This window comes from Guillardia theta (assembly GCF_000315625.1).
Source record: "Guillardia theta CCMP2712 unplaced genomic scaffold GUITHscaffold_253, whole genome shotgun sequence".
Lineage (NCBI taxonomy): Eukaryota > Cryptophyceae > Pyrenomonadales > Geminigeraceae > Guillardia > Guillardia theta.
In genome coordinates, this window is record NW_005434423.1 from 7,842 (window position 1) to 34,974 (window position 27,133).

Consider the following 27,133-nt stretch of genomic DNA (forward strand, 5'->3'; position numbering starts at 1 on the left):
ATGGAGAGCCTTTACCGCGGCGAGGACAGCGACGGGACGGGCAGGTCGGAGCCAAAAAATGGGGGGATGGGTAACGGGGGTAACGGTTCAGCGTTCGATGTCTCGTTGGTGGGGCGGGCCCGGCAGGGGTTCCGGATGCCTGTGAGTGGGGTTCTTGGTCATAGCTCCAAGCCGCCCACCGTCGCACCTACAAAGCCGATCACACAGAGACCAGTGACAAGCGGTCCGCGGATGGTGCCGCCGCCTGACAGGGTTATTAGTCCATCTCTAAAAGATTCAGACAGTGCCTACAGCCTTGCGACCGACGACGGGGCGAGCTCGAAGCACCCGGAGATCGTCAGGACGGGATACATACTATCCTTCACTATAGTCATCATGACAACCTGCATCCTAGAGAACCGGGGCAACGTCTTTGCGCTGAACCTTGCGATGCTGGCGGCGATGCCGCTGCTGAGTGCTACCATGGTATTGCACAGCAGCTCTCAAGGGAGGATACGGTATTCGTTGCTTGCTATGGTGGGGGTCACGTGCCTCTCGGCATCGTCTATATCTATAATCCTCTCGGACACGACGCTCTCCCTCCTGCGGCACACACCCGGCCTGCTCTGTTTGACTCTATTCTTCTACGGGATGTCGACAGCCTGGCGGCGGATGATGTCGGCGGTCTGCTCGGTGCTCATATTGCTATGTATCATAACCTCCGCAATCGTCGACGCCAACTTCGAGAACAAGCAGACCATGGTTTTAGCGACGTGCCTGATCTTCGGTCTCTTGTTCCTAGAATCCAACGTCGCGGTGACACCGCTGGCGTGTAAGAAAGAAGAAGGGGGGTGCATGGGGATAGTATGAGATAATAAAACTAAGAACTTTACTTGTACGCAAACTAGGACCAATGATTACTCCTTGCGCTGCTTCTTCTCGACAGAGCTAGCCGCGCCTTCGCTGGCTGCCCTCTTCACTGGGAGGGCGGCACTTTTCGTGGATTTCATCATTGGTACCGTCCTCACGAGGTTGGCTGACGCGGCGTCTACCTCCTTCTGGATCCGAGGCTGCATTTTCTGGTCGACGGCGGAGGTGGTGATGATAATGCAGAGTGTCATCTTGCTCTGCATAACCGTATCGTAGATGGCATCGATTCCACCGAGGGCCTCGATCTTCTGCTTCATGCCGCGCGCCTGCAACTTATACTCGGCATCCAAACGCAGCCGTTTCCCTTGAAATTCGAGGAATTTGAGGGTTTCGGGGAGGTCGAAGAACGAGGTGTTGTTCTTCTTCTGAAACAATCTAACAAAGTCAGTAATGTTCTTGGATTCGTAGCGAATGATCTTATTGTTTTTGGGATCCTTGATTGCCTTCTCTTCGTACTGCGTGGTGAAGCTCTTGGGAAAGTTTTCCATGCTGCTGCCCTCGGCCAGGTAGAGGGAGGTGTTCACCTGCTGCACGCGGATGCATTCCCTGATGTGATCGTGACTGCACTTCTTGCACCCCGCCAAGTGATTGCTGAAATTTTCGACCAGGAAGAAATGGATGCACTCCCCAAGCTTGTGCAAAAGGCTGTGATGCACGAATTCGGGCGGGTTGAAGCCAGCGGGTAGCTTCCACAGATACGGAGCGACGTATGGCAACTTTAGATTCTGGTTCCAAAGCCAGGGTGCACCAAGGCGGTAGAGTCCAGTGGACGGGATATCCTTGATCCTGTAGACGCGCAAAGGTGTTGGATTTTGATCCGACATGACAGATTGCCTTGCCCGCCCTCCCAGCCCGCGCGCTTTTATATGGAAACACACGAGGGTGCGACGCCATCGATTTAAACGTACTGAAGATCCCGCCATGCCAGAGACATGGCCTTCACGGTGCTGTTCGCGGCGCTGCAGTTCGCGGTTGCGCTGACGGCCATCGTGGTGACCTCCAAGATCGTAGGCCCGCGCCTGTACTACTACCACACGAGGATCACAACGCACAACATGGACGCGCTTTGGTCGCGGAACGTGTCCTTCGTGGCGCTGCACCCGGGAGGGATGGACGATATGGGGATGGGGGGTGCGGGGTTTGACAGCGTCACGGCTTCGCAGGGCAACCGCATCATGCCATCGCACCTTGACTCCGTAACCTTGACCATCCTCCCTGTCCTTCTTGTGACCCTCTGGACGACGATGACGATCTTCAAGCTGCCTGAGAGCAGGCAGTCGTGCTCGAAGATATCACCCGAAGACTCCTATTCACACGAGACCATGCAGGAGCACGCCACCTGGCACATCCTCTTCTTTGGCATCCTCTTCGTCCTGAACGCGGCCTTTGTCGTCTACGTCTGCAGCCCGGTCGACCTCCCCGTCGTCACCCTCGTCACCTGCATCCTCGTCCTGGCGGGGGAGATTGTCACGCTCCCGCGCGGGGAGGAGGAAGGGCATACGCTCGCTAACTTCCTCCGGTCTCTGTCACTATTGTTAATGCTAATTGTGTATACCTTCCTGTACTCCCAAGCCAGGAATGACGCAGAAGGGGTCATGGCAGCCGTCGCCGCCCGCTTCTTCCTAGACATGATCCTCGTCATCTGCCACACAGGGAATGGAGTCGTCATGGAGCACATCGTGGAGTGCCGCGTCCTGTATGTCGTCTGCAACAGCGTCCTCCTGACATCGCTCTATGCCTGCTGGGGGAGGTGGAGGTGAGATATTTAAAATTAGAAGAGAACCAGAGAGTCAAACATCAGGGATGTCACACTGGATAAAACGAGAGGAAAAAGATATGACGGCAGAGGAGCAAATTGTTCAACTTATCGCAAATTTACTGTACGACGAACTCCTGGATAGAGGGTATGACACATTGGAAAAACGCTACCGCTATCTCACAGATGTGATATTCGTCGAGGATGTACGCGATTTCACTGCCACCAATATTCAATGGACGAACAGAAATTTCTGGGAACGCAAAGTATGCGAGTCGGCGAAAGACAAGGAAAACAAATCCGTATACATGAAAGTGCTCAGAAAAGCCTCTATGGTTTTAAGAAGGCACAATAATGTCCACGAAAGAAACGTATTTGCGACAAGGATGGGGTTGCTGTCCCAAAGTGTAGTATCAGGCATACTGATCGATGACGTAAAGCCAATCGACGAATTCAAAGCCATCGTCAACACTCTGAATGATCTTCTAGACAATATCAGCAAGCATACGATATACAAGGGGATCAAGGAAGATAGACAGGATGTAGAAAACATCGTAAAACAAATCGAAGAACACACAAGGAAACAACACGATTCGCTTTGGGGTAATCTGACAGAATCATCTCGAATCAAAACTAATACAGATAAATTTAGAAAAAAGAGAAGGATGCCCGAACAAACGAACGTTTACGATGATGTCAGAGATGTAATCGTCATCATCCTGGACCTAGGGGTGCAGGCATACCTCATATAAAATGGACTCATACGCATTCATGGCTTGTGAGGTGGAGGTAAAGACAAATAGGATCATAAAAGCCCCTTAAACTTTAACGAGAAATGGACGCAGTCAAGGAACGCATCATCTACACAGTGGTATCCTACCTCTCGGTCGGTCTGTCGCTGAACCTAGCCCTGTACTGCCTCGTCAACAACTTCAGGTTCGATTGCGGGGTGTGAGAAATAAAAAAAATGGTGTTTTTTTTTCAATAAAAAAAATTGAAATCATCACCCTCATACCCCGACCCAGGTCCCCAGGGAAAGCCCCCCCCCCTTGCCAGATTTCTGAAAACCGTTAAACCGTTAAACCGTTAAAGTTAACGGTCTTTAAAACCTTTAAAGAAGGTTCGCCGGACAGTATACGTATAGTATGTATATAGTATATAGTATGTATGTATATGTATGTATATGTATGTATGTATATACATACTATGTATATGTATGTATCTATGTATGTAATATATGTATATATATATATATGTCCTGCGAACCTTATTTAAAATGATCAAAGGAGAAGAATCGCCGGACGGTGGTTGAAGGTTTTAACGGTTTAACGGTTTAACGGTTTAACGGTTTTCAGATTCTGGCCAGGGGGGGGGCCTTTCCTGGGAGACCCGGCTGTATAAGTAATTATAAACCCCCCGCTTCCCCGCTCAGACCACCTCTTTTTTATTTTTTTTTAAGGGAGGGTCCGTTTCCTCCTCCTCCTCCGTTGATAGCAAGGCGGGAAGGGCGGGGAGATCGGGCGGGGAGAACCACCACAGGCGTCCTGCATCGGCCATTATTTAAGCTTGCGCGGGTGGAGAGGGGGAAAGTAGTCGCGCGCATGTCCAGGAGACCGCCCGCGGACACATTCGACAGCGTCTACTCGCAGCCCGGCCCCAGTCCGGCAAATGTTTCAGCTCCCTTTCGTTCCCCCGCCGCCCAGCGGTTCAGTTCCCCGCACCCCAACTTCATGGCGTACAACTCCCCGTTCCAGGCGGTTCCTTCTCCTCAGACCTACCCGGGTGTATCCGCTTTGGTGGACTTCCGGGATGGCATCCAGATCGTTGAGGACGAGGCGGAGCTTGACCGCGACGTGCTCCCAAGTTTCCTGCAGAGGAACGGCCGCAAGGGTGTTTCTTCCAGGGGCATCGCTGGCAAGTACCATGACGACGACGATGAGCACGAGGATGCGGAGGAGGAGACGGTGAGCGCCTCCGCGGAGGATGTCCGCAGCATGGTGGAGGAGAACCTCCGCCGGAACTGCAAGTCCCGCTATTCTTCCTTGTCTGCGCTGGCCGGCAGATCCGGCGATTCTTCTTTGAAGTCCTCCTCCGAGGGGAAGCTTGACAAGAAGGCGGACCATGAAGACATCCTGAAGAACGTCCGCGAGAGCCTGAAGGAGATCCGGTTGAAGCTGTCCGGCGAAACTCCCGGGGGTTTAAAGGAGAGCTTAAAGGATAAGGCGCCGGTGTCTTCCTCTCTTGCGACGTCATCCCTCGCGTCCTCCCTCGCATCCCCCGTCCCGGGAACGACCCGCAGCTCCCGCCTCCTGATGGGGAGCGTGGGAAGCATGATCCGTGCGTAGGGGTGTTTCAACCCAGAGTGTATTTAACAAAGCGTGAATGTACCTGAAAACCAAACCATCGGCTCGCACCACCCCCTCCTGCCCGCGCACCTGCATGCGAACGGTGCAGCTGCTCTTCTACCGCGCCCAGCCGCAGGACCATTGGATCAACCGCCTCGTGTCCTGGCTGGACCCGCCGTACGTCCACGTGGAGCTGAGGTTCGAGGATGGGATGGCGTCGTCGATCTTCGCTGGCGAGGTCCTCTTTTTCCGCCCCCGCAGCTTCGCCAACCCGCACTACCACATCGAGACCCTCACCGCGGAGGAGAGGGGATATCAGGAGATGTACCTCTACTGCCAGCGCCGGGCGGCCCAGAATGTCAGGTTCGACAACCTCGGCCTTCTCCTCGCCGCGCTGCCTTTGTACACCCGGACCCCGATCGACCGCACCTTCTGCAGCCGGCACGTCGTCGAGACCCTCCAGATGGGGAACGTGCCGGAGTTTTTGCTGCTATCTCCCCACCGCACCACCCCGACGATGATCTTCAAGGCCGCGAAGAACTCCGGCAGGACGTTCTTCTCCAGCGTCCCGTTCAAGATCAGCATGCTGGAGAGGAGCCAGGCGGACCGCCCCAGGACAAAGGAGAGGACGTCGGAGGGCGTGGTGGAGGCGGTCACCTTCAGGCGATAGGCATGCTGGCCGCACTGTCGGTCATGGGGTATGGGTTGATCATATGAAACGCACAGATGGTGTGCATTACGTAGTAAATTGGGTGTTTACCCCGTTTTCTTCTTCCCTGTGTCCAAACCCCCGCGCTTCCCATCGCCCTTGAGCACGCCGTTGATGCTACCCATGAAGGAGAGGTAGAGCTTGGCCATCTTTTCGTCGACGCAGCGGTGGCCGGTCTCCTGATCGACGGAAACGACGCACTCCCTCACTTCGGCGGCGATCCTGGACATCTCTCTGACGCTCCTGGCCGCCACCATGTTGGGGCAGACCATGTGGGAGTGGATGTGCAGCCTGACGCCCTCCCGGGTCATGCCGCAGTCCGGCCACTGGGCGAGAAGGTTCTCGTGCACCTGCGCGACGATCTCCTCCTCCGACATGAGCAGCGCCGAGTCCCGGATAAAGTCCATGACCGCCTGCATGTAGGAGCAGTCCGAGCTGCAGTAGCGGCAGAACCAGCAGCCTTCCTGCAAGTTTTGACTGTCCTCCATTCTCTGGTCCATCATTCCGTCCATGCCCGCAGGCTCCTTCCTCCCGGAAACGCGAAATCGCGTTTTATACTTCTGGCACGGCTGTCCACCAACCCGTATTTAGGACACTGCCTTCCGCGGGATGGTAAGTACGGCCTTATGACCACCCACGTTCCCTTCTACACCTACGGGCCGGTCTTTGGGCCGAGCGTGTCTGGTGGGATGGATCCCTGGGGTATGGTTCAGGTTGGTGTTTCGGTGAAAGGCAGGAAGCCGTTTGGTAGGGTTAACGGGGATAACCAAAAAGTTCATAATGTGAAACAACCAACCTTCAAGCCAAATACAGATCTCATGAAGGAAAAGAGGAAAGTAAAGAAGGATGAACACATGAATGTGACGAGAAAGGAAGATGTCAAACCAGCCAAACATGAAACAACCTTCACATTCCCCTCGAAGCCCCCCGCCCCCTCTAAGCCCCCCGTCTTCCTCCGCCCCCACCGCGAGGAGATCGACCTTCGCTTCCGGGCGATGCGGGAGAACCAGAGGTACACGCTTCTATTGACTCACAGGAGTGGGGAGCGGGATGCTTCCCAGGGGATGCCGATGGGCCCCGTCCTGCAGTACGACGACAGGCTCCTGGAGAAATCATCCCCTGCCCCGGTTCCCCCGTCCTTCAACGTGGATAGGCACTTCCTCCCCGGCTGGCGCAAGCACCGCCCTCCCCTCCACAACAAGCGGCGCTGGCTCCGGTCTTACTTTGGGTACCTGCCCTGGCGCGGTGTGAGGGATGAGCTCAAGCTCGTGGACAAGGAGGACGTCACCACGACCACTCCGCACGACCTCGCATGCTTCTTTGCCGCCCTCTTCAAGCTCCATCAGCTGTCCGTGGATGGGGAGGACCTCCCCCTGAAGGCCGCCGTGTACGGCGCTGGATGCGGTGGCAGCACCGTCCCTCTGGCGCTGCTGTCCGAGATGGTCTACTGCGTCGAGTGGAAGCAAAAGGAGTGCAACGAGCTGCGCAAGAACATGAACACGATCCTCGGGCACTTTGGTGTCAGCCCCTCTCGGGTGGGTGTCATCCGGGACGACTTCACGCAGTTTGCCCTCCCCTTCAATACACAGTATCTGCTGGTGTCACCGACGTGGGAGGAGAACGGGGACGAGCCCAACGACCGCGTGTATTGCGGGCTGCAGCGCACTCCCGTGGAGGAGGTTGTTTCCAATGCGTTCGAGATGAGCCAGGGTCTGAGGATGGCTGTAGTTCACCTCCCTGTCACCATCGATCGGCAGGCCCTGCAGAAGCACTTCAACGAGAAGAAGCTGAGGTGTGTCTTTCGCCCCTTCATGGGCCCCAGGGCCGTTCTGCGGACCCTGTCCTCCAGTCGAAACCCGAGTATCGGGGGTGTACAGGATGAAGGGATGGACCCACTCTTGGAGATGCTCTCGGAGATGGCCATGCCCTCGGGGGAGGATCCGGTTGTTCCCACGGATCAGCAGTGGAAGGAGATGCAGAAGAAGATCGCGGCGACGATAGGCAACGCTGGTGACATCAATGCTGCCATCGACACCCTCGTCCGCGGCTACCAGAAGCCCGGCGGGATCATGCGAAACTACCTGCGGGCGGTGAGCAGGGGTGTCTTCCAGAAGCCGCTGACGTTGGAGAGGCTCGACCCCTCCGGCGATGACTTTGACGGCTACAGGCCGGTGAAGCGGTACCTGCATAACATCGCGATGATTGTCACCCGGGATGAACCCTACCAACTCCCGGACCGCCCTGCCTGGACCTCCCGCGAGGAGCACGCCGCCTCTGCCTCCCTCCAGGCCGTCGAGATGGAGCAGATGGCGAGGGCGCTGCAGCTCGGCTTCAAGGCGGAGCCGGAGAAAGTGCTCGCTGCCACCCACGCAGCTCGGGCGGCTTTGCCGATCGTCTGGAAGGACGACATGGATGTCGGCGAGGTCATCGGGAGCCTTATCAAGGCGTACCAGCTCATCGGCGCCAGCAACGCCCCGTACCCTTACTCCGCCCGGTCCGACGCCGACCCCACTGAGCGCAGGGCCAGGGCGCTGTTCCGGGAAGTGAAGCGCGGGGAGAGGGAGGAGGCGAGGATGACGGCCGAGGATGCGAATGTGGTGAAGAAGCACAAGAAAGTTACCGAATCCTTGGAGGATATCAAGGCTCTTATCCAGGAAGACAACGAGGTACTGAAGCATGTAAAATTAAGGCTCAAGGAAACTAGAGAATTTTGGAATCGCCTGCAAGAAAGGGTTCCACGCGTAGCACCCAGGAAGACACCCGGGGGCAACAAAGAGAATCCATCAGCCGTGGACGGAGGGGCTGCGGACACAGACGATGCGCTCTTACAAGAGATGAAGAGAGTTAAGAACATGATCAGAGAACTGGAGAGGGAGAAAGAGCAATTGGAGAATGACATACAGGAGTCTATGGAGGAAGAGAAGGAGGTGGAAGAAGAGATGAAATCAATCACTAGCAACCATGACGACAGGAGTATGCCAGCAACATCGGAATCCCGCATGTCCAGGGCCTACGTGTCCCCCGAGGAAGACAGCCTCTTCGCCATCACGCAGGAGGCGCTCAGCGCGGTGTCGATCCATCCGAAGCAGGAGGGCCAGGCGCTGGGTGCGACCTGGACTTCCAGGAAGGTGCGCGACAGCGATCTGGACCTGGCGATCCGGAGGGTGGACAAAGCGGTGTCGGCGCTGCAGGGAGGCACTCCTTTCCAAGTAAGTCAAACAGCATCCGCGTGCCTCCACCAGGCGCAGGCCACCCTGCAGGCCGCCGCGGAGACCTTCGCGGACACTGCCGAGTTGCAGAAGGCCCACGACGCGCTGGATGCCCTTGTGAACGACATGCAGCTGGCGTTCTCGGGTGCGCTGCGTCCCGTGGAGGTCAGGGCTGACGAGCCCGACGAGGAGGCAGCCGCGCGCTACCGGAACCTGCACGTCACGCACGCGAACAAGGCGGTGCGGGGCTTCGTGCGGGCCATCCGGGCGTACCGCTCCAAGGTCCTGCACACCGCGGAGGAGCTGTACCCGCGGGAGTGCGAAGACTGGGTCGACACGCTCGCCACCATCCACGAGACGGAGAACGCGGTGATCGCCGCGGGGGAGACGGCGCTCGGGGTGAGGAAGCTGGCCAGCGACCTGGCGGCCATCGACCCTTCCCGTCCCGGCGCGGCCAGGAGGAGGGATACGCTCTCTTTGAATTTACAGAAATCCACCGCCGCGCTGAAGGAGCAGGTCGCCGCCTACCACCGCGTCCGGCAGCCATCCTCGCAGAAACCCCAGGCCCTACTCGACGGCATGGTGGTGAACGAGATGCTCCGGACCGGTTTTGCCTGGCGAGACCCGGCGGTGAAGGCGCAGGAGGAGCGCTGCGGCCGGGCGCAGGCCTGCATCCGGCATTACTCCGCGGTGATGTCCACATTGCTGGCGGCGGGGCTGGACCCTTCTAGGATTGATGCCGGGAGGGTTGCGCTCCATGGGCAAGTAGGGCCGGAGGTGGCGGCCGGCCTCGTCCTCCGCCGCGCCACGCAGCGCAGCAACATCCAGGCGCTGGGCAGGGCCATGGCCGAGGTGCGGGACACGGGCTACTCCGGGACGGACATCGAGCGCCTCACCCTCACGGACACGGCGCTGCAGAACCTCCACGCCATGGTCCACTGGGTGGAGACGCTGGACCCCAGGCAGGCCGCGGAGCGGGTCGGCAGCGCCCTGCACGCCCCCGGTGCCCCCTTCACGGACGAGCAGAAGCGGAGCATCGCGGAGGCCGTCAAGACCGTCCCGAGGCTGAAGCCCATCCGTTCGCGGGTCTGTGCTCTCCGGGACGCGGTCGACACGGCGCTGCAGAGGGGCGTGTGCACCGCTGACGCCCTCGAAGCCCTCGACGCCCTGTCGCACATGGGCGAGGCGGAGGACCTTGCGGAGATCGTCGCCCCCAACGCCCACCCCGCTGCCATCTCACTCAGGAGGCTGCTGCGGGTGTCGCAGGACATCCTGTCTGACTTGTCCAGTGAGGGCAGCCCCTTCGTTCCCGACACGGTGATGCAGATGTGGAGGTCGTACCTGGATGACTTCCTGTCGTCCCCCGCTGGAACCACCGACCTGGAGGTCCTGGAGGTGATGATGCAGGACAAGGCCTTCGGACCCAGCATGCTAGCCGACTGCCAGGCCCTCGTGCAGCAGCAGCAGGACCTGGCTGCCAAGGTCTTTGACGGCTACATCGCCGCCTACACCACCCTGGGCGCCCTGTACGACGCCTACTCCCGCTGCCTCCGGATCGCTTCCACGCTCCCGGACTTTGCATCACAAGATGACTCCACCAAGTATGAAACCCTCTCCCTCGCCGACGATTGCGCCGCCGCCGCCTACGAGACGGGCCTGCTCGCAGAGGACATCCGCGAGATGCGCGGCGTGGTCGGCGAGAGCATCCGGCACATGCACGGGGTGTGCGACGTTCGCGGGCTCATCTCCGAGCTCAAGATCAATGTCTCTGTGTTGCTGCGGTAGATCACTTAGCTGTCCTTACATCTACTCTTGTTTTATGATTTATTTTCATATTTAATTTGAATACATTGAATAGCGATCATAAGGGGCTATGGATCGACATGCTCATGCCCAAAATGTGGATAAGAGAAAGCGACTTGTGCGAGAGCTTGCACGACTCGGCCGTGAACAACGAAAAATAGTTTATGAACAGATAAAAAGATTATTTCAGAAACAAAAAGAAAACAATAAACGTCTTTTCAGCGGCGTGGAAACAAAAGCAAGGGATGTAATTCCCGGTAACGATTTCAATTATGTAGAATTCAAATTTCAGTTTGATATACGGGGAAGACCACCATATGAGTTAAGTTTTTATTTTCCCGACATATATGATATGGCCATTCATGATCCATCTCAGGCAGTTTACATGAACTATAGAAAGACTTACTGGCTTACAATTCAATATTTTGCCATGTCGAAATTGAATGATGCAGATAAGGAATTATTACGGAGATGGACACAAACGGAAGACTATTCAATCACTACAATGTTACTGCAGATTTTCTTTAAAAAGAAATGCGAACCAAGAAAATCCATTCCCAAATCAAAAGAGGAACTCAAGTCAATCATGGATGTAATCGTAGGTGATATAATAAGGCACAAACTTTTCCCAAAATTCATTCAAGATTGGGAAGCATATGAGAAACAACAAAATGAAATACACCAAAATCCAAACGATACACCAAACCAAGATAATTCTCTCCATGGAAATATTCTTCCGTCCACATTCAAAGACGCAACCTACAAAGAACTGAAGAAGATACTCTCGGAAAACAATTATGCTAAAGTCAGAGAGGCTGTGGTCGCCTTTATAAAGGAACTTTATAGAATCAACGGGTTGCTCAGACCCATCAAAGATAAGTTCTGTCCACCCGACTTTTGGGAAGGTGCAGACATCTATGTCTTCAGGGGACATAATGACATTGATTTCAATAATCCAGATTTTGACCATAACAATGGTATTTTTTCTACGTCTCTTGAGTTCAACGTTGCTGCTGGATTTGCCACAACCTTGAAAGAGAGTCATATGAAGGTCAAAGGGTCAGGAAATGACGAATTCATAAAGAATACGGTGTATATCCTTAAACTTTCTTACGAATCGAATGCCCTGTTCACTATGCCGTTGTCGCGCTTTGATCATGAGATGGAAATCACGTTGTTACCAGACAATGAAGAGGCCTTTATGCAGAGCCTACAGGACTGCATGAATCTAACAATGGAGGACGTGCTATGTAAGAACCCAACTCCTCTGGTATCGGATGACATGGTACTGGACGGGGAGATAAGGGACACGATGCGTCGCGTATACAGCATCAAGGAGCGTGATTTCAGATTCCGCGATGATAGTATCAGTTTCATACACTGCGATAGCTGGTATGTATTGAGTCCGGATACAGGTTATATTCTGAAGGTAGTTAAAGCATATGAATAGCCTAGTAATGCGGGCATGAGCTATTGATGAATTGCCATTGCTGCTTGTTGTTGATCCTGCGATATAAAAAAGTCTTGGAAGATCAGGGTTTGGTTGATATCAATCATGGGTATGATATCTTTCATTTTATCGTTGAAGTGCTTGGCAGCTTCCCTATATTTCATATTCAGACCATCATAAATGTCCTCCGGGATGTTGCTGAGCTCATGCAGTGACGTCGTTAACGCCTTTTTTAGACGGTCGTGTATCGATGTTAGTTCGCCCGTTATGGTTTTCAGGCCGTCTCCTTCTCCATGGGTGCCTGTCGCTCGTGCCGCGGCCTGTTCCAGTTGATTGATGAGCGATGATGTCTTGTGCATGTTGTGCATCACGCTGTGATCCTTCACCAGCGTGCAGAAAACCTCAGTAAAGTTTCGGAGACAGAGGTACATGTTTTTCACGCTTGCCAGCCCTGTGTCTCTTCTTGCTGCCTGGTCGTAGATAATGTACGGGGATATTATCTTGGACATTAACGTGATCCTCGACACCAGCACTCCGTGATCACCATTGTCCACAATCGCTATTTGAAAACGCGGGAGTATGTTGCTGAACGCTTCGATGGTGTCGGGGTCGTCTTCGTGTATCTCCGAACAAGCTTTCACCCACTCGTCATCGTAGTTAGATGATTGCAGCATCTCCAGCACGTCATCCTTCTTGTTGTGCAGTATGTGGTCTGAGATCAATTTCGCAATATGGTGGTATGCCATCGATGCCATCTTTCCCTCCCTGTACCTTGACATTTATCCTTAAATAAGGGTGTTTTTGTGATGTATGGGTTCATTACTCTCGATCTAATTTTATTGAAACGGTACCACTCACTCTAGATCCCCTCCTCCTTGAACGCCATGGCGAAGTCGTTCCAGATGTCGCCCCCGATGGCGGGCGGGCGCTCGAGCTCGTCGGTCGCCCTGCGCTTGTCCCCGACCCTCGCGGCCTCGGAGCTGAAGGTCCCGTTGACGCGCTCCTTGAGCTCGTTGTTCTCGAGCCTGAGCTGGTCGAGCTCGTGGGTCTGGCGCTCGTAGAGGTTGGACGCGCACACCATCATGCGCCACACCCCGTTGTCCTCGGCGCTGTTCTCGACAAGGCGCTTCATACCGGTGAGCAGCCTATCCTTCATGCCCTGGTCGTTGCTCTCCAGCGCGTCGCCGAACTTGGCCATGACGGTGTCGAGTACCTTCTGCATGTCGTGCCTCGTCCTCTCGCTGAGCTTGTTGTTCTTGTTCATCAGCTCCTCCATCTGCGCGCGGAGCTTCTGGTTGGCCTCCTCCAGGCTCTTGATGTGCTGCAGGACGGGGGTCATGTCGTTGAAGTTCCTGACCTCGCCCTTGGAGTCGACGACCTTGCCCGGGCCCGGATTCCCTGGGGTCTGCGAAATGGATGACTGCTGGGTACCCTGGAAGGGCTGGCCTTGCAGGGAAGACCCCTGGAAGGAAGACCCTTGGAAGGAAGACCCCTGTAGTGCCTGCATGCCCGAATGCGTGTGGTCGCCCTCCGACATCTCTCCTGGCGTGCGATCACTTTATTCTTAAATATACCACCTAGCCCGCTACGTTGCTCTACCGCCCGCGGGAACCCGTCTCGCGTCCGCTTCCTCTTCTTCTTCTTCCTGTCTTGAATCCCTCCTGACTTCGCACTCCACCAGACCCTTCCGGATCCCGGTGCTAACGGAGGCTCTAGGCCGCTGGGGGCGGAAGGACTGGATCACGAGCGTCACGCCGCCGCGGCAGCGTATCTCTTGCAAAGGCTCCAGCGAGATGCTCTGCGCCTCCCGCACCACCTCCCTCTCGTTCTCCGTCCTCCTCCGCGGCTTGAAGCCCACATGGAAGAGGGAGTAGCTGGACTCAAAGAAGTTCCCCGGCGCGGCCCGCACGGGCCAGAACATCAGGTCACCCTGCAGCTGGCTCAGCGGGGTGGCACGGCGGTCCCGCTGCAGGCCCAGCGCCGCGAACACGTTGTCCTCCACCCCTCCCGTCCTCTCCGACCTGCGGTTCTCCCCGAAGACCCTCACCTCCAGGTTGGTCCTCCTTCCCGGCCTCCTCCCCGGCGTTCTTCCCGGCATCATTCCCGGCATCCTTCCCGACATCCTTCCTGATGCGCTCCTTGGTGAAGTTCTTCCCGCCCTCTTTTGTAGCCGTGTGCCTCCCGCCAGACCTCTCCACCCGGTACATCACGTCGAACCTGCGCGCCTCCTCCAGCATGTCGAGGATCGCCTCCCCCGCGTCCGACCACCCGCGGCGCACCAGCGGAGTCACCCGTTCGCACTTCTCGCACCACGCGACCACACCCGGGCACAGCCCCTTCTCCAGGCGGTCGCTGGCCATCGACAGGATCCTCTTCCTGGCATCCGCCGCATTGAGGGGGCTGACTCCGCCGTCCAGCGCAGGGACCTGCATGAATATCTTCATCGAGATCGGTTTTTCTATCCATCCCTCGGGAGGGTCGTCCACCTCTCCCCACTTGCAGCACAGGCACTCGCGCATGTTGTCTGGGGTGCGCTCCCGTTTCCCGCGCTTTTTGTAGCCCTCGCTAAAAAAAAGAAAAAAAATTAATGGCAGCCCCAGAATCGACCCGACCGCACCCCCCTCCTATTAACGCTCCTGTTGGAAGCACCCCGGAGATGGAAGAGGCGAAGCGGGAGAAGCAGCTGGCGAAGGACCGTGCGAGGGAACGGATCGCGGCGATGGAGAACCAGAGCACGGCGGACGACCGGATCAACCGTACCTTCGAGCTGTACCCTCTGACGAGAGACGAGCAGGACACCTGTGCGGCGCTGCTGGAGCCGTGCAAGCACACTTCCCTCCTTGTGATGCCGACGCACCGGATCAACGAGCTGGGGGAGTTCCAGGGCTTCCGCTTCAACGCCGGGACCCACGTTTCCGCGGGGATCCTGCCGATCTCGAGGAAGATGTTCTTCGGGACGACGATGACGGAGTGCATCTCCCCGGGGGGTGTCCAGAGTGAGCAGGGCATCAACCACAAGGCGATCGAGCTACTTTCAGATCTTCAGTCATGTAGAGAACGAATGCAGCGGGTCCTGCAAAAGATCCAAGAAGAATCGATGCATAGCAAGGCTTCCTTCCAGTGCATGCCGGTCAATGCCTACGGGGCGCACGAGGAGGGCGACGCCTACCTCTCCGACTTCCGGAGGTACGCAGACTCCAAGTACTGGGCGCCCGAGCCCCCGGACTTCGTCGGCATCTACCACGGCTTCACCCGCGGCTTCATCAACGACATCCGTGAGCACAAGCTCTACATCGTCTGCTCCGGCGGCCTGAACTACGCCTCCCACGACTTCTACAACATGATCCTCGACATTGGGGACAGCGTCACGGCGGGGGACGTGTACGAGAGCGAGGAGGTGCACTGGCTCCGGAAGGCGTCGCAGCGCTCCCGGTGCAAGATCATCAAGGCCGTCGCCGACGAGTTCGGGCTCGACATCCCCGTCCAGCTCGACACCCACGAGCACTCCACCCGCGGCAGCCACGTCGCCGTCCCCACCACGGAGACCCTCCACCACGACATCCAGAGGACCGCCAGGGACGTCGTCTCCGTCTACAACCACGCCTGCAACACCGAGGCGGCGGAGAACGGCGTCCTCTGCCCCATGCACCCCTGCGAGGGCGTCTGGCTCTTCCAGGGGCCCAGGGTCAACTGCAACGGCTACCAGTCCTACGGGTCCGGGTTCGGCTCGCAGTTCATCTGCGGCGCGTTCCCCACGGGGTCGTACCCCATCGCAAGGATGCGAAGGAACGTCAAGGGCTTCTACGAGACGCGGAAGGACCCCGTGAAGGTCTCCGCCATCTCCATGGAGATCTTCCAGCAGAACGTCGTGACGGTGCCGGGGAGCATGTTCGAGATCGAGCACCAGGCGAACCAGAACCTCGAGCTCAACCTCGAGTACTTCTCCTTCGACGAGCCCTTCATGAAGAACCTCGAGGCCATGCAGTGGAACAGGGACAACGGTGTGGTCGAGCTCATGCCGATCATTGTGGGGCTGGGGTGATCGGGTAACTTATCTACACGATTTATAAGAAAGGCTTTATTCAGTTATTATTGGTGAGGATATAGAGCGTCTGCCCCGACCACAGGTCGATGAACACCACCCCAATCCTCAGCGAGAGCATGTCATGCACGGGAAGCCCGATAGAGTACACCAGAGCGTCGGTGAAGCCGAAAGAGAGGTAACCACCCACGAGGTTCAGCGCCCCGCACACCCCTGACCCCATCCTTCTCTGAAGGACGCTGCGCAGCGTGTTGGAGGTGCCGAGCATGACATCACGGAAGGAGGTGCTCCCCGGCGTGTATCCAGAGGCGCAGGTGCAGAGCGCGGGGTCGACGGTCCCAGAGGGAGAGACGGTGTTGTTCGGGCAAGGGTTGCACACGCTCCCCATGAACATCTCGATGGTCCAAGGGGAGATCTGCCCGGATGGGTTCTGGCCAATCACCCGGAAGCACTGCACATCCACGAGGTTCATAGCAATGCTGTAGGACCACGCCCCGGAGCCGGACTGGGAGTATAGGTTGTAGAAACTCTCGCATGTCTCGCAGTCCGTACATTCCGAACCCAGCACTTCCACAGTTTCAAAGGATGCGGCTGTGAAGCTCGAGGCATATAGAAGGATGTCCGAATGCGTCTCGATCTCCACCGTACATATGGAGAAACGCGAGTCAGTACCCCCCTGTATGACGATCTTGGACCCCACTGCTATCGCCGTGGCCGTGCAAGAACCCGTGGCGGTCACAACCGGACCCCGCGTGCTGGCGTCCTGCTTAAAAGTGTTCGGGCTGCACGCAACGCAGCTCGAACCAGAGAGGTAGTACCCAGGCGCGCAGGCACAGCGGTCGGGGTCCGAGGCAGAAAAGGCCGCGCGGTTCCAGCGGTTCGGGCCGCAGGCGACGCAATCGTTCCCACTCTGGTACGTCCCCGCGGGGCACGGCTTGCACACCCCATCTTTGACCCGAATGTAGCCTTCGCAACACGGCGCCGCCTCCCCGGAGTTCCTTCCCAGCGGACAGGGCAGGCACGGCCCGCCGTCGTTCACGGGCTGGTACGTCCCCGACCCGCAGGGGGAGCAGGCCGCCACCCCGTTGGAGGTGAAGCCGAGAGGGCAGCTGAAGCAGAAGGACGCCCCCGTCATGAGCTGGTAGGTGCCGGCGGGGCAGTCGATGCAGCCCTCTGGGATGACGGTAGACACCGACGGGGTGATGGAGGTGAGGGAAGGGCCGTACTTCCCGGCGGGGCACGCAAGGCACCCGTACCAGTCACCACCAGGGCATGAAGGGCAGTACCCCGCCCCCGCCGCAATGTACAGCCCGGGCTTGCAAGCCAGAGTGCAGGTGGACCGGTCCGCCAGGAAGTTGGTCGAGGTGCAGCTCAGACACATGTCCTGGGAGTAGGTCTCCGGGCCGCAGCTCAGCTGGTAGTAGCCCGCCGGACAGCTCAGCTCCCCCTGATCGACGGAGACGGACTCGGCGGCGCAGTGCTCGCACGTGGTCCTCCCCGTGCTGAAGGTCCACGTGCCCGCCCAGCAGTCCAGGCACACCGACTGGCCGACCTGCTGGTTGTACTTGCCTAGCGGGCACGGCAGGCAGCTCGCCTGGCCCGCGCTCCCCTGGTACGTCCCCACCCCGCACTGGTCGCAGATGACCTGCCCCGCGCTCGGCTGCCTCTGCCCGACCGCACAGTTGGTGCAGGTGCTGGCACCCGAGATGATCGAGATCTTGCCCACCGCACAGTTATCGCAAAAAGACCGCCCCGTGTACTGCTGGAACTTACCGGGGGTGCAGGCCGTGCAAGTGGTCGGGCCACTGGTGATCAGGAAGCACTCCTTGGGAGAGCCAGGGCAGGGATCTCCGAACACGGAGTTAAGGCACTCTATTATCCCAAAGCGCGAATCGGATGTCACCGTCCTCACTATATTGCACGACGGGTTGCTGACGCTCTGGTACCGAATAGTGTAGACGGTGTTTAGACTCAGGTACGCGCAAGCCCAGCCTTCCGATGCACACACATAACCCGACGACTCACTGTACTGCCCCGCCGGGCAGGTGATGCAGGACGACGCGCCCGCCGAAGAGTACGACCCGGCGGAGCACATGTTGCAGTACGACTGCCCGGCGCTCCCCTGATAGAATCCCGCAGTGCAGTCCGTGCAGACCGTCAGTCCCGTGCTCGCGGCGATCTTGCCCGCGGGGCAGCTGGTACAAGAGCCCAAGCCTTGCACACCAGTGTACGTCCCGACGCTGCACGAGGTGCACACGCTGGCCCCGGAGAGGCTGTACTTCCCCGCATCGCACAGCTTGTACGTGTCCTTGCTCGTCTCATCCTGGTACGATCCGGCGGGCACGTTGCTGCAGACCCTGTTCTCCGTCACGAGGTTCAGGGTGAAGACAAACCCTGGGGGAGGGTCAACGATCCTCACGCTGTCGGGCCTCAGCTCCTGGCAGCCGCTGGTCTCGTACGTGCCCGTGCCGCAGGTGGTGCATGCCGTGCACACGGGTGCCGTGCTGGGCCCGCAGTCCGAAAGGTATTTGTCCGAGGTGCAGGGGTAATTGAAGCAGCTTGCGCAGACCCGGTTTTGCGTGACAGCCCCCTGCTTACAACCCGTGGACTCGTATTGCGTCAGGTCGCACGTAGTGCAGGCAATGCAGCTCCCGATGTTGCCATTCCCGCACCCGCTCAGGTACGTGTCACCCGAGCACGACAGGCTCGAGCAACTCCCGCACACCGTGTTGGCCGTGTCGGTGCAGCTAGATGCCGTGTATTGCCCAGCGGAGCACGAGGTGCAGATTATACAAGAGGAAACCGCGCTAAACCAGAAAAATCCCGAGTTGCACTCACAGGAAACTGAATAGATGCCCAATAAAACTTGCACTCGTGATATTTCAAAGGAGCCCGATGGGCAGCAAGTTTGGCCTACAGTACACACTACAGTGAACCGATACCCCGCATGGCAGTGACCCACCAACAAACAGAGCAAAAAAACAGCGAAACATTCACGAACCCACACCATCCATTTCATCCGCATACCCGAAACAATGTCTTTAATAACAGTCTATACCACCAATCATGCCCTCAGCACCTCGCAATAGAAGCCATCCACGCACGGCACGCACTCTCCGTCGACATCGTAGAACCCCGGCTCACACGCGCAGCCCTGCGGCAGGCTCGTGTTCACCCTGGAGCGGCGCAGCAGCGCGCAATCGTAGCAAGTAGAGAGCCCCGCCCTGTCGTTGTACGTGCCGGGTTCGCACTGCAGGCAGCGTTCTGCCCCAAAGGTGTCCGAGTAGGTCCCGGGCCCGCAGTCCGGGCATCCGCCGGCGTCGCCGAACTGCTTGCGCTTGCCCGGGATGCAGGCCAGGCAGAAGGTCGAACCGGGAGGGGAGAAGGTGCCGTAGGGGCAGGGGGTGCAGCTCGCAGAGAGACCGATAGAAAAGGTGTCGGCGGGGCACGGCGAAAGGCAGGCACCAGAGAGGTCGGCAGCGCAGGAGGTTGATCCGGTGAGGGAGGACTGGCCGTCGCTGCAGGGGATGCATCGGTCGGACTTTTCCGGAGAGTAAGTCCCCGAGTTGCAGATGTACACACAGGAGCCATTCCATGGCGGCACGATGTCGATCTCCGGGACAGAGGAGCAGCGCTTTGACCCATCGGTGTCGGTGATTGTATGGCTTGTTGGTGGGCAGTCCTCACAGGAAACTACACCGTCAATGTAACGAAGTCCACCCGGGCATTGCACGGGGATATCCTCCAGTGGTATGCAGTAACCCGCCGAAAAACCACCACAACCAGTGCGTATCGCCGTACCAGAGCACTCTGCACAGACCGTGCAGACGCCAGGAGAATCTGTGCTACACCCCTGGTTGTATGTACCCAGAGGACACGAGGTGCAGCTCTGGCAGGTGCCCGGACCAAACCTGCCGCATCCCACCCTGTATTCTTCAACACCGCATTCCACACACGCCTCGCAGGCGCTCTGGCAATCCCTCCTGAACTGGCCGGCCGGGCACTCCGCGCACAGCTCGCAAGTACCCGGCGACGCCCCCCCACACCCAACCCTGGTCTCGAACAGAGCGCAGGAGGTACAGGGAGCGCATACCCCGTCCTGGTTCCCCCCGCACCCCGCTGCGTACTCGCCAGAAGGGCACGACTTACAGGTGGTGCAAACCCCGGCCGAAATCCCACCACACCCATTCGCGTACTGGCCGGGAGAGCACCTGTCACAGCTCTCGCACGTCCCAGGGCTGGTGTAGGTGCAGCCGGCGCGGTAGGTACCAGAAGGGCAGGATCCACAGGGGAGACATTCTCCGATGCTCGAGCCCCGGCATCCGCTGAGGTACTGACCGGAGGGGCACTGGTTGGAAGGACACGCCACACAAGCCCCTGAGCTGTCATCAGAGCACCCGCTCCTGTAGAAATCCGGAGCGCAGGGAGGGCATCTGTCGCAGCTACCTAAAACGACCCTGTTCTCAACTCCATATACGCCATCATCGGGATGATACCACGGTATTCCACTGGATTGCCAACCGCTGGCGCTTGGCACCGAATAGTACACGCTCAATGTGCTGCCCCCATAGTTTTCACTGAATTGGATCCTGATGGGATAGTATGTTTTCGCATGCAAGTAGATGTGCCCATAACTTGACTGTGCTGCATGCACCCCTCCATTGTTCACCACCATCACGTATTCACCGTCGGATTTGATCCACAGGTAGCTCTCGTCGTCGCTGTTCGTGTAAAAATCGTATCTGCCTCCATAGCTGCCAGTGTAGAGATAACCCTTGTATTCCACAGAGAACAGGTCTCCCGTTGTCCACAAGTTCAGTATCTCGGTGTGCACACCAGAATCCACCACGGTGCCAGAATACGTGCCATATGACCCCGTCCATTTGTTCCAGGCAAGACCATAACTCACTCCGGAAAGTTTGAAGTAGTATCCTTCGCAGCACGCAGATCCTTCCGACGAGGTGGTCCCCGAGGGGCAGGGATAGCAGAAGGACTGCCTTGGAACAGCCTGGTAAGTCCCTGCAGGGCACTGCTGACAGACCCCGGGCGACGTCAGGTAATTTCCGGCCGGGCAATCCGAGCAGAAGGTCTGGGTGACGCTGCTGGCAAAGGTACCAGTCGGGCAGTCCTCACACCAATAATAGTTATGCTCTGTGTTGTACCGACTGAACATTCCCGGAGGACAGGCAACACAGGTCTGCGACGAGTCGTTGAATCTCTGCCCCTGTGGGCACGTCCTGCACGCAAAGTCCCCCGAAAGAGAGAAGGATCCGGTAGGGCACGGCTTGCAGTAGTACATGCTGGATGACACCTCGTACTTCAAACACGCAGATGGGACCACCGAACCTCCTGGCTCGTACGCCGCGTAATAACCCGGCCTGCACTGACACGCATAGAGCATCACACCGTTGAGGTTCTGTGCAAGGGTTTGGCTTTCCAGTGACAAGTCAACACAGAAGGACGTGAAGGCCTTCATGCACGAACCCTCCTCTACCCAACGGAACACGTTGTTACTCGATACTTTGTACAACCCAGCGTTGAAGAAATCCAATTGGTTTGCATGCATACTTACACAAGAGAGCGCTGTAGTGCCATAAGCAGTGAGATCAACATAGTTCGAAGATGTACAGAAAGATCCCGCCGTGCATGTCCCAGAGACCGAGTATCTGTTATAAGTAAATCCCTGGACACAGGATGCAACACAGGACGTACCCACAACTATCTGCTCGGCAGTGCAAGAGGTACACACCGTTGAACCAGCCGCGGAGTAGCTATTCGGGGGGCAATCCAGGCAGACCTCGTTGGTCGTATCGGAGTACTTTCCGCCCGGACATTGCGTGCAGGTGCCAGTGACCGGGTTCGAGCCAGACGTCCACGTCCATTCGTAACCGGGACAGCAGATAGCAGACGTGTAAGAGTTCGACACTGGTCCCGAGCAGGTTAGACACAAAGAAGATCCCTGTGTCGGCTGGTAAGACCCCGCCCCGCAGGCAGTGCAGGAAGTCCTCCCTACGTTCGGCTGGTGCATGCCCCTGGGGCAGGGGAAGCAGGATGTGTATCGATTCTGAGCCGGTGTATACGTCCCTAGAGGGCACTGGCTGCAGGCGCTGTTGGAGCAGCTGCTCCGGAAGCTCCCCGCAGGGCAGAACTCCCAATCCGTGCACTTTCCTGGGAGGGACTCTGTGAAGAACTTCAAAGCCTTGTACTGGCACACCCCCGGGCTCAGCTCCTCACAGTGCCGGAGCTCGTCCCCCTGGGTGCACTGCGTGTAGTCGCACGCCCCACATACTCTCGCTTGCCCCGACCCACAGAGCGTATGCATGTACTGGTTCGCCGGGCACATCGAGCAAGGCTGGCAGAAACCGGCCGAGCCGCCGGTGCACCCCACGCGGTTGGAGTTGCTCGGGCAGTCGCCGCAGTCCGCACAGGAACCGGGCGACGATCCGCCGCAAGCCATCGAGATGAACTTGCCCTCGGCGCAGGAGAGCACGCCGCTGCACGATTCGCAGAAGGTCTGCCCAGTCAACTGCTGGTACGTCCCGGAGGCGCAGGGGCTGCACTCCGTCGCCCCCGTCAGCGTCGTGTACTTGCCCGCGGGGCACGCCACGCACGGGGCCATGTCGCCGCCATCCAAGGCGAAGTAGCCCGGAAGGCAGCGGCAGGCGCTGATGTCGTTGATGTACTGCGAGTTGTTCAGGCACGCCATGCAGAACCCAGGGCTCAGTCCGCCGCATCCCAGCAGGAACTTTCCCCCGCAACCCGTCAGCTCGCCGGTTGGGCTCAGGCCCGTGCACCCCACGACGGGCTCGTCCACCTTGCAGTTGTCCACGCAGTCCGTGCAGCTCCCAGTCGAGGTCCCGGAGCAGCCCGTCCTATACCGGCCGGCGCCGCAGTCCAGAACGCAGTTGGCGCAGCTCCCCGGGTTCAGGCCGCTGCAGCCCGCCAGGTACTGCCCGTTCCCGCACCACCACGTCGGGCAGTCCACGCAGCTCCCCGTGCTCAGGCCCGAGCACCCCAGGCGGTACTTACCCGAGCCGCACGCCGAGAGCGTCGAGCACGCGGTGCAGCTTCCCCCGCTCGACCCCCCGCAACTCGTGACATACTGCCCATCCAAGCAAGACACACCAGGGCATTTCAAGCAATAGGATTGACCAGTGTTAGGCTGGTAGGTCCCCGAGGGGCAGCTCCTGCAGACCGTGGCACCCAGGCCTGGCGCATAGGTACCCGCCCCGCAAGCTGTGCAGGGCGCAAATCCGGCCAGGCCGTAGGTCGTCGGTGGATACTGTATGTCCACGGCATAGTTGGTATACGAGGATATCGCGCTTGCAGCATCAAAAGAGCTCCGATATCCCCTGTCGCATATGCAGTTGAACTGTCCCGCCTCCCACCCGAAATACAACACAGCATCGAAGCCAAGGGTGCTGAAGGTTCTGGTTGACCCTGTCGGGCATGACGTGCAAGTGGCATCGACGTTGCGAACATTTGAACAATCGTAGGCCTGCTGCGGTGAGCACGAGTAGTAGGACCTCTCCGGACATGATTCACAGAGGACAGTGGAGGATGTGCAGAGCAAAGGGATTTTAGACTCAATCAAGAAGCCCTGCTTGTCGTAAGACAACCACATGACACCCGGGCCCAGATCGGCACACGCGGTTCTGCAGTTGGCAGCCGTGGGGTTGAAGTTATTGACCAGTGTCCATTCCTTGCAACGCACCACCTTGTGGTTGTTCTGGTCCACCGCATCGGTCCAGGACGATTGCATCAACCTACGCGACGTTGCAACCTCAAAGTTGTTGAACTGCAGCTTTTCACATACTGTGCAGGTGCCGTACGTCAGCGAGCAGTCGCTTGCCGTGGTAGACACCCATTGTGTTCGTAAGGCAGGCTGTATTACAAATTGAGAAACGCCCAACCCCGGCCAGAAAACCAGCAAAACCAACCACCCCCACATCTCACTCACCCAGGCAAAAACACAAGCGCTTAAATGAAGGCATTGGGATCCATGGACACAAAAAAGGAAAGAAAACACACAGTTTTATTACCACAAGGCTACGCTAAGTACACACGGCAGGGCAGTAGAACCCGGCGGGGCAGGCCTGGCAGCTGGTCAGGCTCGTCCGGTAGTAGCCCGGGTTGCAGGAGCACTGTGCAATGGACGTCGCGCCGGCGAAGGACGTCGAGCTGGAAGGGCAGGTCTTGCACATCACCCCGTCGTTGGAGTAGGTCGCCGCGGGGCAGGTGGAGCACTGCCCGTAGTAGACCTGCGTGCCGGGGTTGCAGTTGCTGCAGCCGGATAGAGCCTGCATCGGGTCGTAGTAGTCTGTGACGCCGTTGCCGTCCGAGTCCATCTTGTGCGCGGAGACGTGCCACTTCCGCGAGAGGTACAGCTCGATGGCCGCTGCCTGCACCGCAGAGAGAGCGATATCGAAGACGATGATCTCTTGGATAAAACCAACGAAGTTGTACGCCGACGCCAGATCGTTGGCCGCGCCGATCACCGCGTAGCCCGTCGAGCCCGTGTCCCCCGCGGAGTGGCCCAGGCTCACAGAGGGGTTGCTAAAGCCGTTGACCCGCAGCTCCGTCACGTCCTGCACCCCGTTGTACGTCGCCGTCGAGGAGAGCACGATCCGGTCGTGGGTCACAACGGTATCCAGGAGCGGATTGGTGTTGTACGTCGTGTCTGTCGTCCCCGGGGTGAGGTCGTCGCGCAGGTAGAAGGCCTCCGTCTTGCTTTTGAAGCCAAGCGTCTGCACGGGCGTCCCACCCTGTAGAAGCCCGCTCACCACGTGACCCTGCGTGGCAGTGTCGGCCCCGGTCTTCTGAAGGACGGCAAAGATCGTTGCAGTCTTCGCCTGAAAGGGGCTGGTGCCGGTGGTCTTGTACCCGCAGGACCCGTCGAAGCGCACCCCGACCCTGGGGAGCAGCTCGCACTGGGTGGTGTAGCGCGCGCCGTTGGAGGATGTGAGTGCCACGGCATCCCGCCCGTTGCCACTCAGGTCCTTCCACGTGGGAAGCGGGCGGTAGTCCAGAATTGTCTGGTTGATGTCCGACACGGTGTTGATCCCGGAGTTGAACGTCCCGTCCATGTTGGACGCGTCCAGCCAGAGCTGCAGGTTGCCCTCGTACCCGAGCAGGTCCCCGGCCCTCTCCGTCAGGTGCCCGACGTAATCAAGCAGCTTCGCCCCACCCCCTAGGCTCGAACCTCGGCGCGCAGAACGCCGGCAGGCAATAGTCGGTCGAAGTCGAGCCATTGACGGAGAAGGTCCCGGAAGGGCAGGCCGTGCAGCTGTCCAGCCGGAACCGCCGGATCCCGCTGTTGCCCTGGTCTGAAACGAGCCCCCACCTCCCGTCCCTTGTCACCGAAACCCCAAACGGGAGCGACAGCGTCGCGGAGTTCGGGTCGATGCTGTCCTCCCCACCCGCCACCCCGGTACCCACCAGCGTCGAGACCGCCGTGGAGGAGAGGTCGATGATGCGGATCGTGTGGTCGCGGCTGTCCGCAACGAGGAGGGACTGCCCGGCAAAGTCCACCGCCACCCCCGTAGGGTTGTAGAACTTCGCCGCTGCCCCATTGACATTGTCGACCAGGCCGTTCGTCCCATCCCCCGCTAGCACGCTCAGGGTGGGAGTCGGGGTAGTCCAGTCCGCCTGCTGGATCTGGTGGTCCGACTCGAAGGCGATGTACAGCTTTGGACCGAAGACATCCAATCCGAGCGGGTAGCCCGCCGTCTGGCTCGCAGATAGAGTCAAGACAAGGCTCACGGAGAGCGTCACCAGGTCGATCTTCCGCACATTATTCGTATCCACCACAATCAGCCAACCCATGTCGTCCGTGATCGCAAGGCCGCGGGGAAGGTTGAAGAGGGTATCTCCCGCGTTGTTGTTGATAGTAGAGGTTGTAGCAGTAGTCGTGCAGGTGCCTGCAAAGACCACCACCGCCGCCGTCGTCAGGTCAATACGTCGGATGCAGTTGTTGTTGTAGTCGGATACGTAGGCATATGACTCGGTCCAATCGAGAGTAACATCTACGGGTTTGTTGAATTGAGCAAGTACTCCAACCGCATCGTTATACCCGGCAGTCCCACTCCCTGCCAGCGTGCTCATGTAACCGCTGACAATATCCACCTTCCGTATCGCATGGTTCCCGCTGTCCGCAACAAGGCAGTACACTAGCCCGCACATCAGATTATAAGGAGTGTTCAACTTGGAAACGCCAGGGTACCCATCCGTGAAGCCAACCCCGTTTCTCCCCGCGATGGCCTCCACGTCCCATGCCGCTGAAACCCCACCAGTCCCATAGTCCCCAGCCCCGCAAATGCTGAGCTTCTGACAGTCGGAAACGCTCTGGGCACTCCACATCGGGGAAGTGTCCCCTTCAGGGCAAAGGCCATAGTCAGTCTCCGAGCCCCCAGCAAAGTAAAGCGCCGTCGGGTTCATCGCAGGCACACAGAAGTCCTCGGAAGCACTGCCGGTTTTGGCGATTTGTGTCGAAGTATAGCCAACCTCCTTGACGCGGAGGATGATGATGCCAGAACCGCCATTGCATCCATTTGAACCAAAACGTCCACCCCCACCCCCACCTCCTGTCCCCGACATACCATCGGCGCATTCGAATTGAGCAGGGTTAGCACCAGCACTAGTAGTATATCCTCCAATACCTCCACCCCCTCTCCCACCCAATCCATATGAATTGACACCACCCCCACTCCAAGAATGACCACCTCCCCCACCACCAACCCATCCAGAATCTCCGAATGAAGTAAACCCAAATACACCAGACACATCAATTCCAATGCCGCCATCACCAGCCTTCGATCCACAAACACCTGTCTTTCCATAACTTCCAGCCCCTCCACCACCACCATGAGCATGTGATGGAGCTACACCACATGCAATAACATCACCAGACC

At 58.1% G+C, this 27,133-nt stretch overlaps 9 protein-coding genes across 9 annotated transcripts; 4 read left to right on the forward strand and 5 right to left on the reverse strand.

Moving 5' to 3' along the window:
• On the forward strand, positions 1–849 carry GUITHDRAFT_148885 (hypothetical protein; the record flags this gene model as incomplete). The annotated part of the gene is made up of 1 exon (XM_005818970.1): positions 1–849. One exon carries the CDS (start codon positions 1–3, stop codon positions 847–849), a length of 849 nt encoding a protein of 282 aa, XP_005819027.1.
• A 47-nt stretch (positions 850–896) lies between these two features.
• Positions 897–1,733, reverse strand: GUITHDRAFT_148886 (hypothetical protein; the record flags this gene model as incomplete). Its single annotated transcript, XM_005818971.1, has 1 exon — positions 897–1,733. One exon carries the CDS (start codon positions 1,731–1,733, stop codon positions 897–899), a length of 837 nt encoding a protein of 278 aa, XP_005819028.1.
• A 108-nt stretch (positions 1,734–1,841) lies between these two features.
• Positions 1,842–2,669, forward strand: GUITHDRAFT_148887 (hypothetical protein; the record flags this gene model as incomplete). The annotated part of the gene is made up of 1 exon (XM_005818972.1): positions 1,842–2,669. One exon carries the CDS (start codon positions 1,842–1,844, stop codon positions 2,667–2,669), a length of 828 nt encoding a protein of 275 aa, XP_005819029.1.
• A 1,726-nt stretch (positions 2,670–4,395) lies between these two features.
• GUITHDRAFT_148888 (hypothetical protein) lies at positions 4,396–10,892 on the forward strand (the record flags this gene model as incomplete). The annotated part of the gene is made up of 4 exons (XM_005818973.1): positions 4,396–4,893; positions 5,120–5,662; positions 5,824–10,709; positions 10,787–10,892. The coding sequence occupies 4 exons, from the start codon at positions 4,396–4,398 to the stop codon at positions 10,890–10,892; spliced, it is 6,033 nt and encodes a 2,010-aa protein (XP_005819030.1).
• A 1,309-nt stretch (positions 10,893–12,201) lies between these two features.
• On the reverse strand, positions 12,202–12,936 carry GUITHDRAFT_121781 (hypothetical protein; the record flags this gene model as incomplete). Its single annotated transcript, XM_005818974.1, has 1 exon — positions 12,202–12,936. The coding sequence occupies one exon, from the start codon at positions 12,934–12,936 to the stop codon at positions 12,202–12,204; it is 735 nt and encodes a 244-aa protein (XP_005819031.1).
• A 104-nt stretch (positions 12,937–13,040) lies between these two features.
• On the reverse strand, positions 13,041–14,700 carry GUITHDRAFT_121782 (hypothetical protein; the record flags this gene model as incomplete). Its single annotated transcript, XM_005818975.1, has 3 exons — positions 13,041–13,723; positions 13,781–14,147; positions 14,203–14,700. 3 exons carry the CDS (start codon positions 14,698–14,700, stop codon positions 13,041–13,043), a joined length of 1,548 nt encoding a protein of 515 aa, XP_005819032.1.
• Positions 14,701–14,837: 137 nt separating this feature from the next.
• Positions 14,838–16,223, forward strand: GUITHDRAFT_121783 (hypothetical protein; the record flags this gene model as incomplete). Its single annotated transcript, XM_005818976.1, has 1 exon — positions 14,838–16,223. One exon carries the CDS (start codon positions 14,838–14,840, stop codon positions 16,221–16,223), a length of 1,386 nt encoding a protein of 461 aa, XP_005819033.1.
• Positions 16,224–17,748: 1,525 nt separating this feature from the next.
• On the reverse strand, positions 17,749–22,842 carry GUITHDRAFT_82624 (hypothetical protein; the record flags this gene model as incomplete). The annotated part of the gene is made up of 5 exons (XM_005818977.1): positions 17,749–18,028; positions 18,284–18,501; positions 19,399–19,633; positions 22,172–22,321; positions 22,724–22,842. Coding segments are annotated over 5 exons (1,002 nt in total), but the record flags the coding sequence as incomplete, so codon positions are not given.
• A 2,681-nt stretch (positions 22,843–25,523) lies between these two features.
• On the reverse strand, positions 25,524–26,381 carry GUITHDRAFT_58597 (hypothetical protein; the record flags this gene model as incomplete). The annotated part of the gene is made up of 2 exons (XM_005818978.1): positions 25,524–25,952; positions 26,253–26,381. Coding segments are annotated over 2 exons (558 nt in total), but the record flags the coding sequence as incomplete, so codon positions are not given.
• Positions 26,382–27,133: the final 752 nt, after the last annotated feature.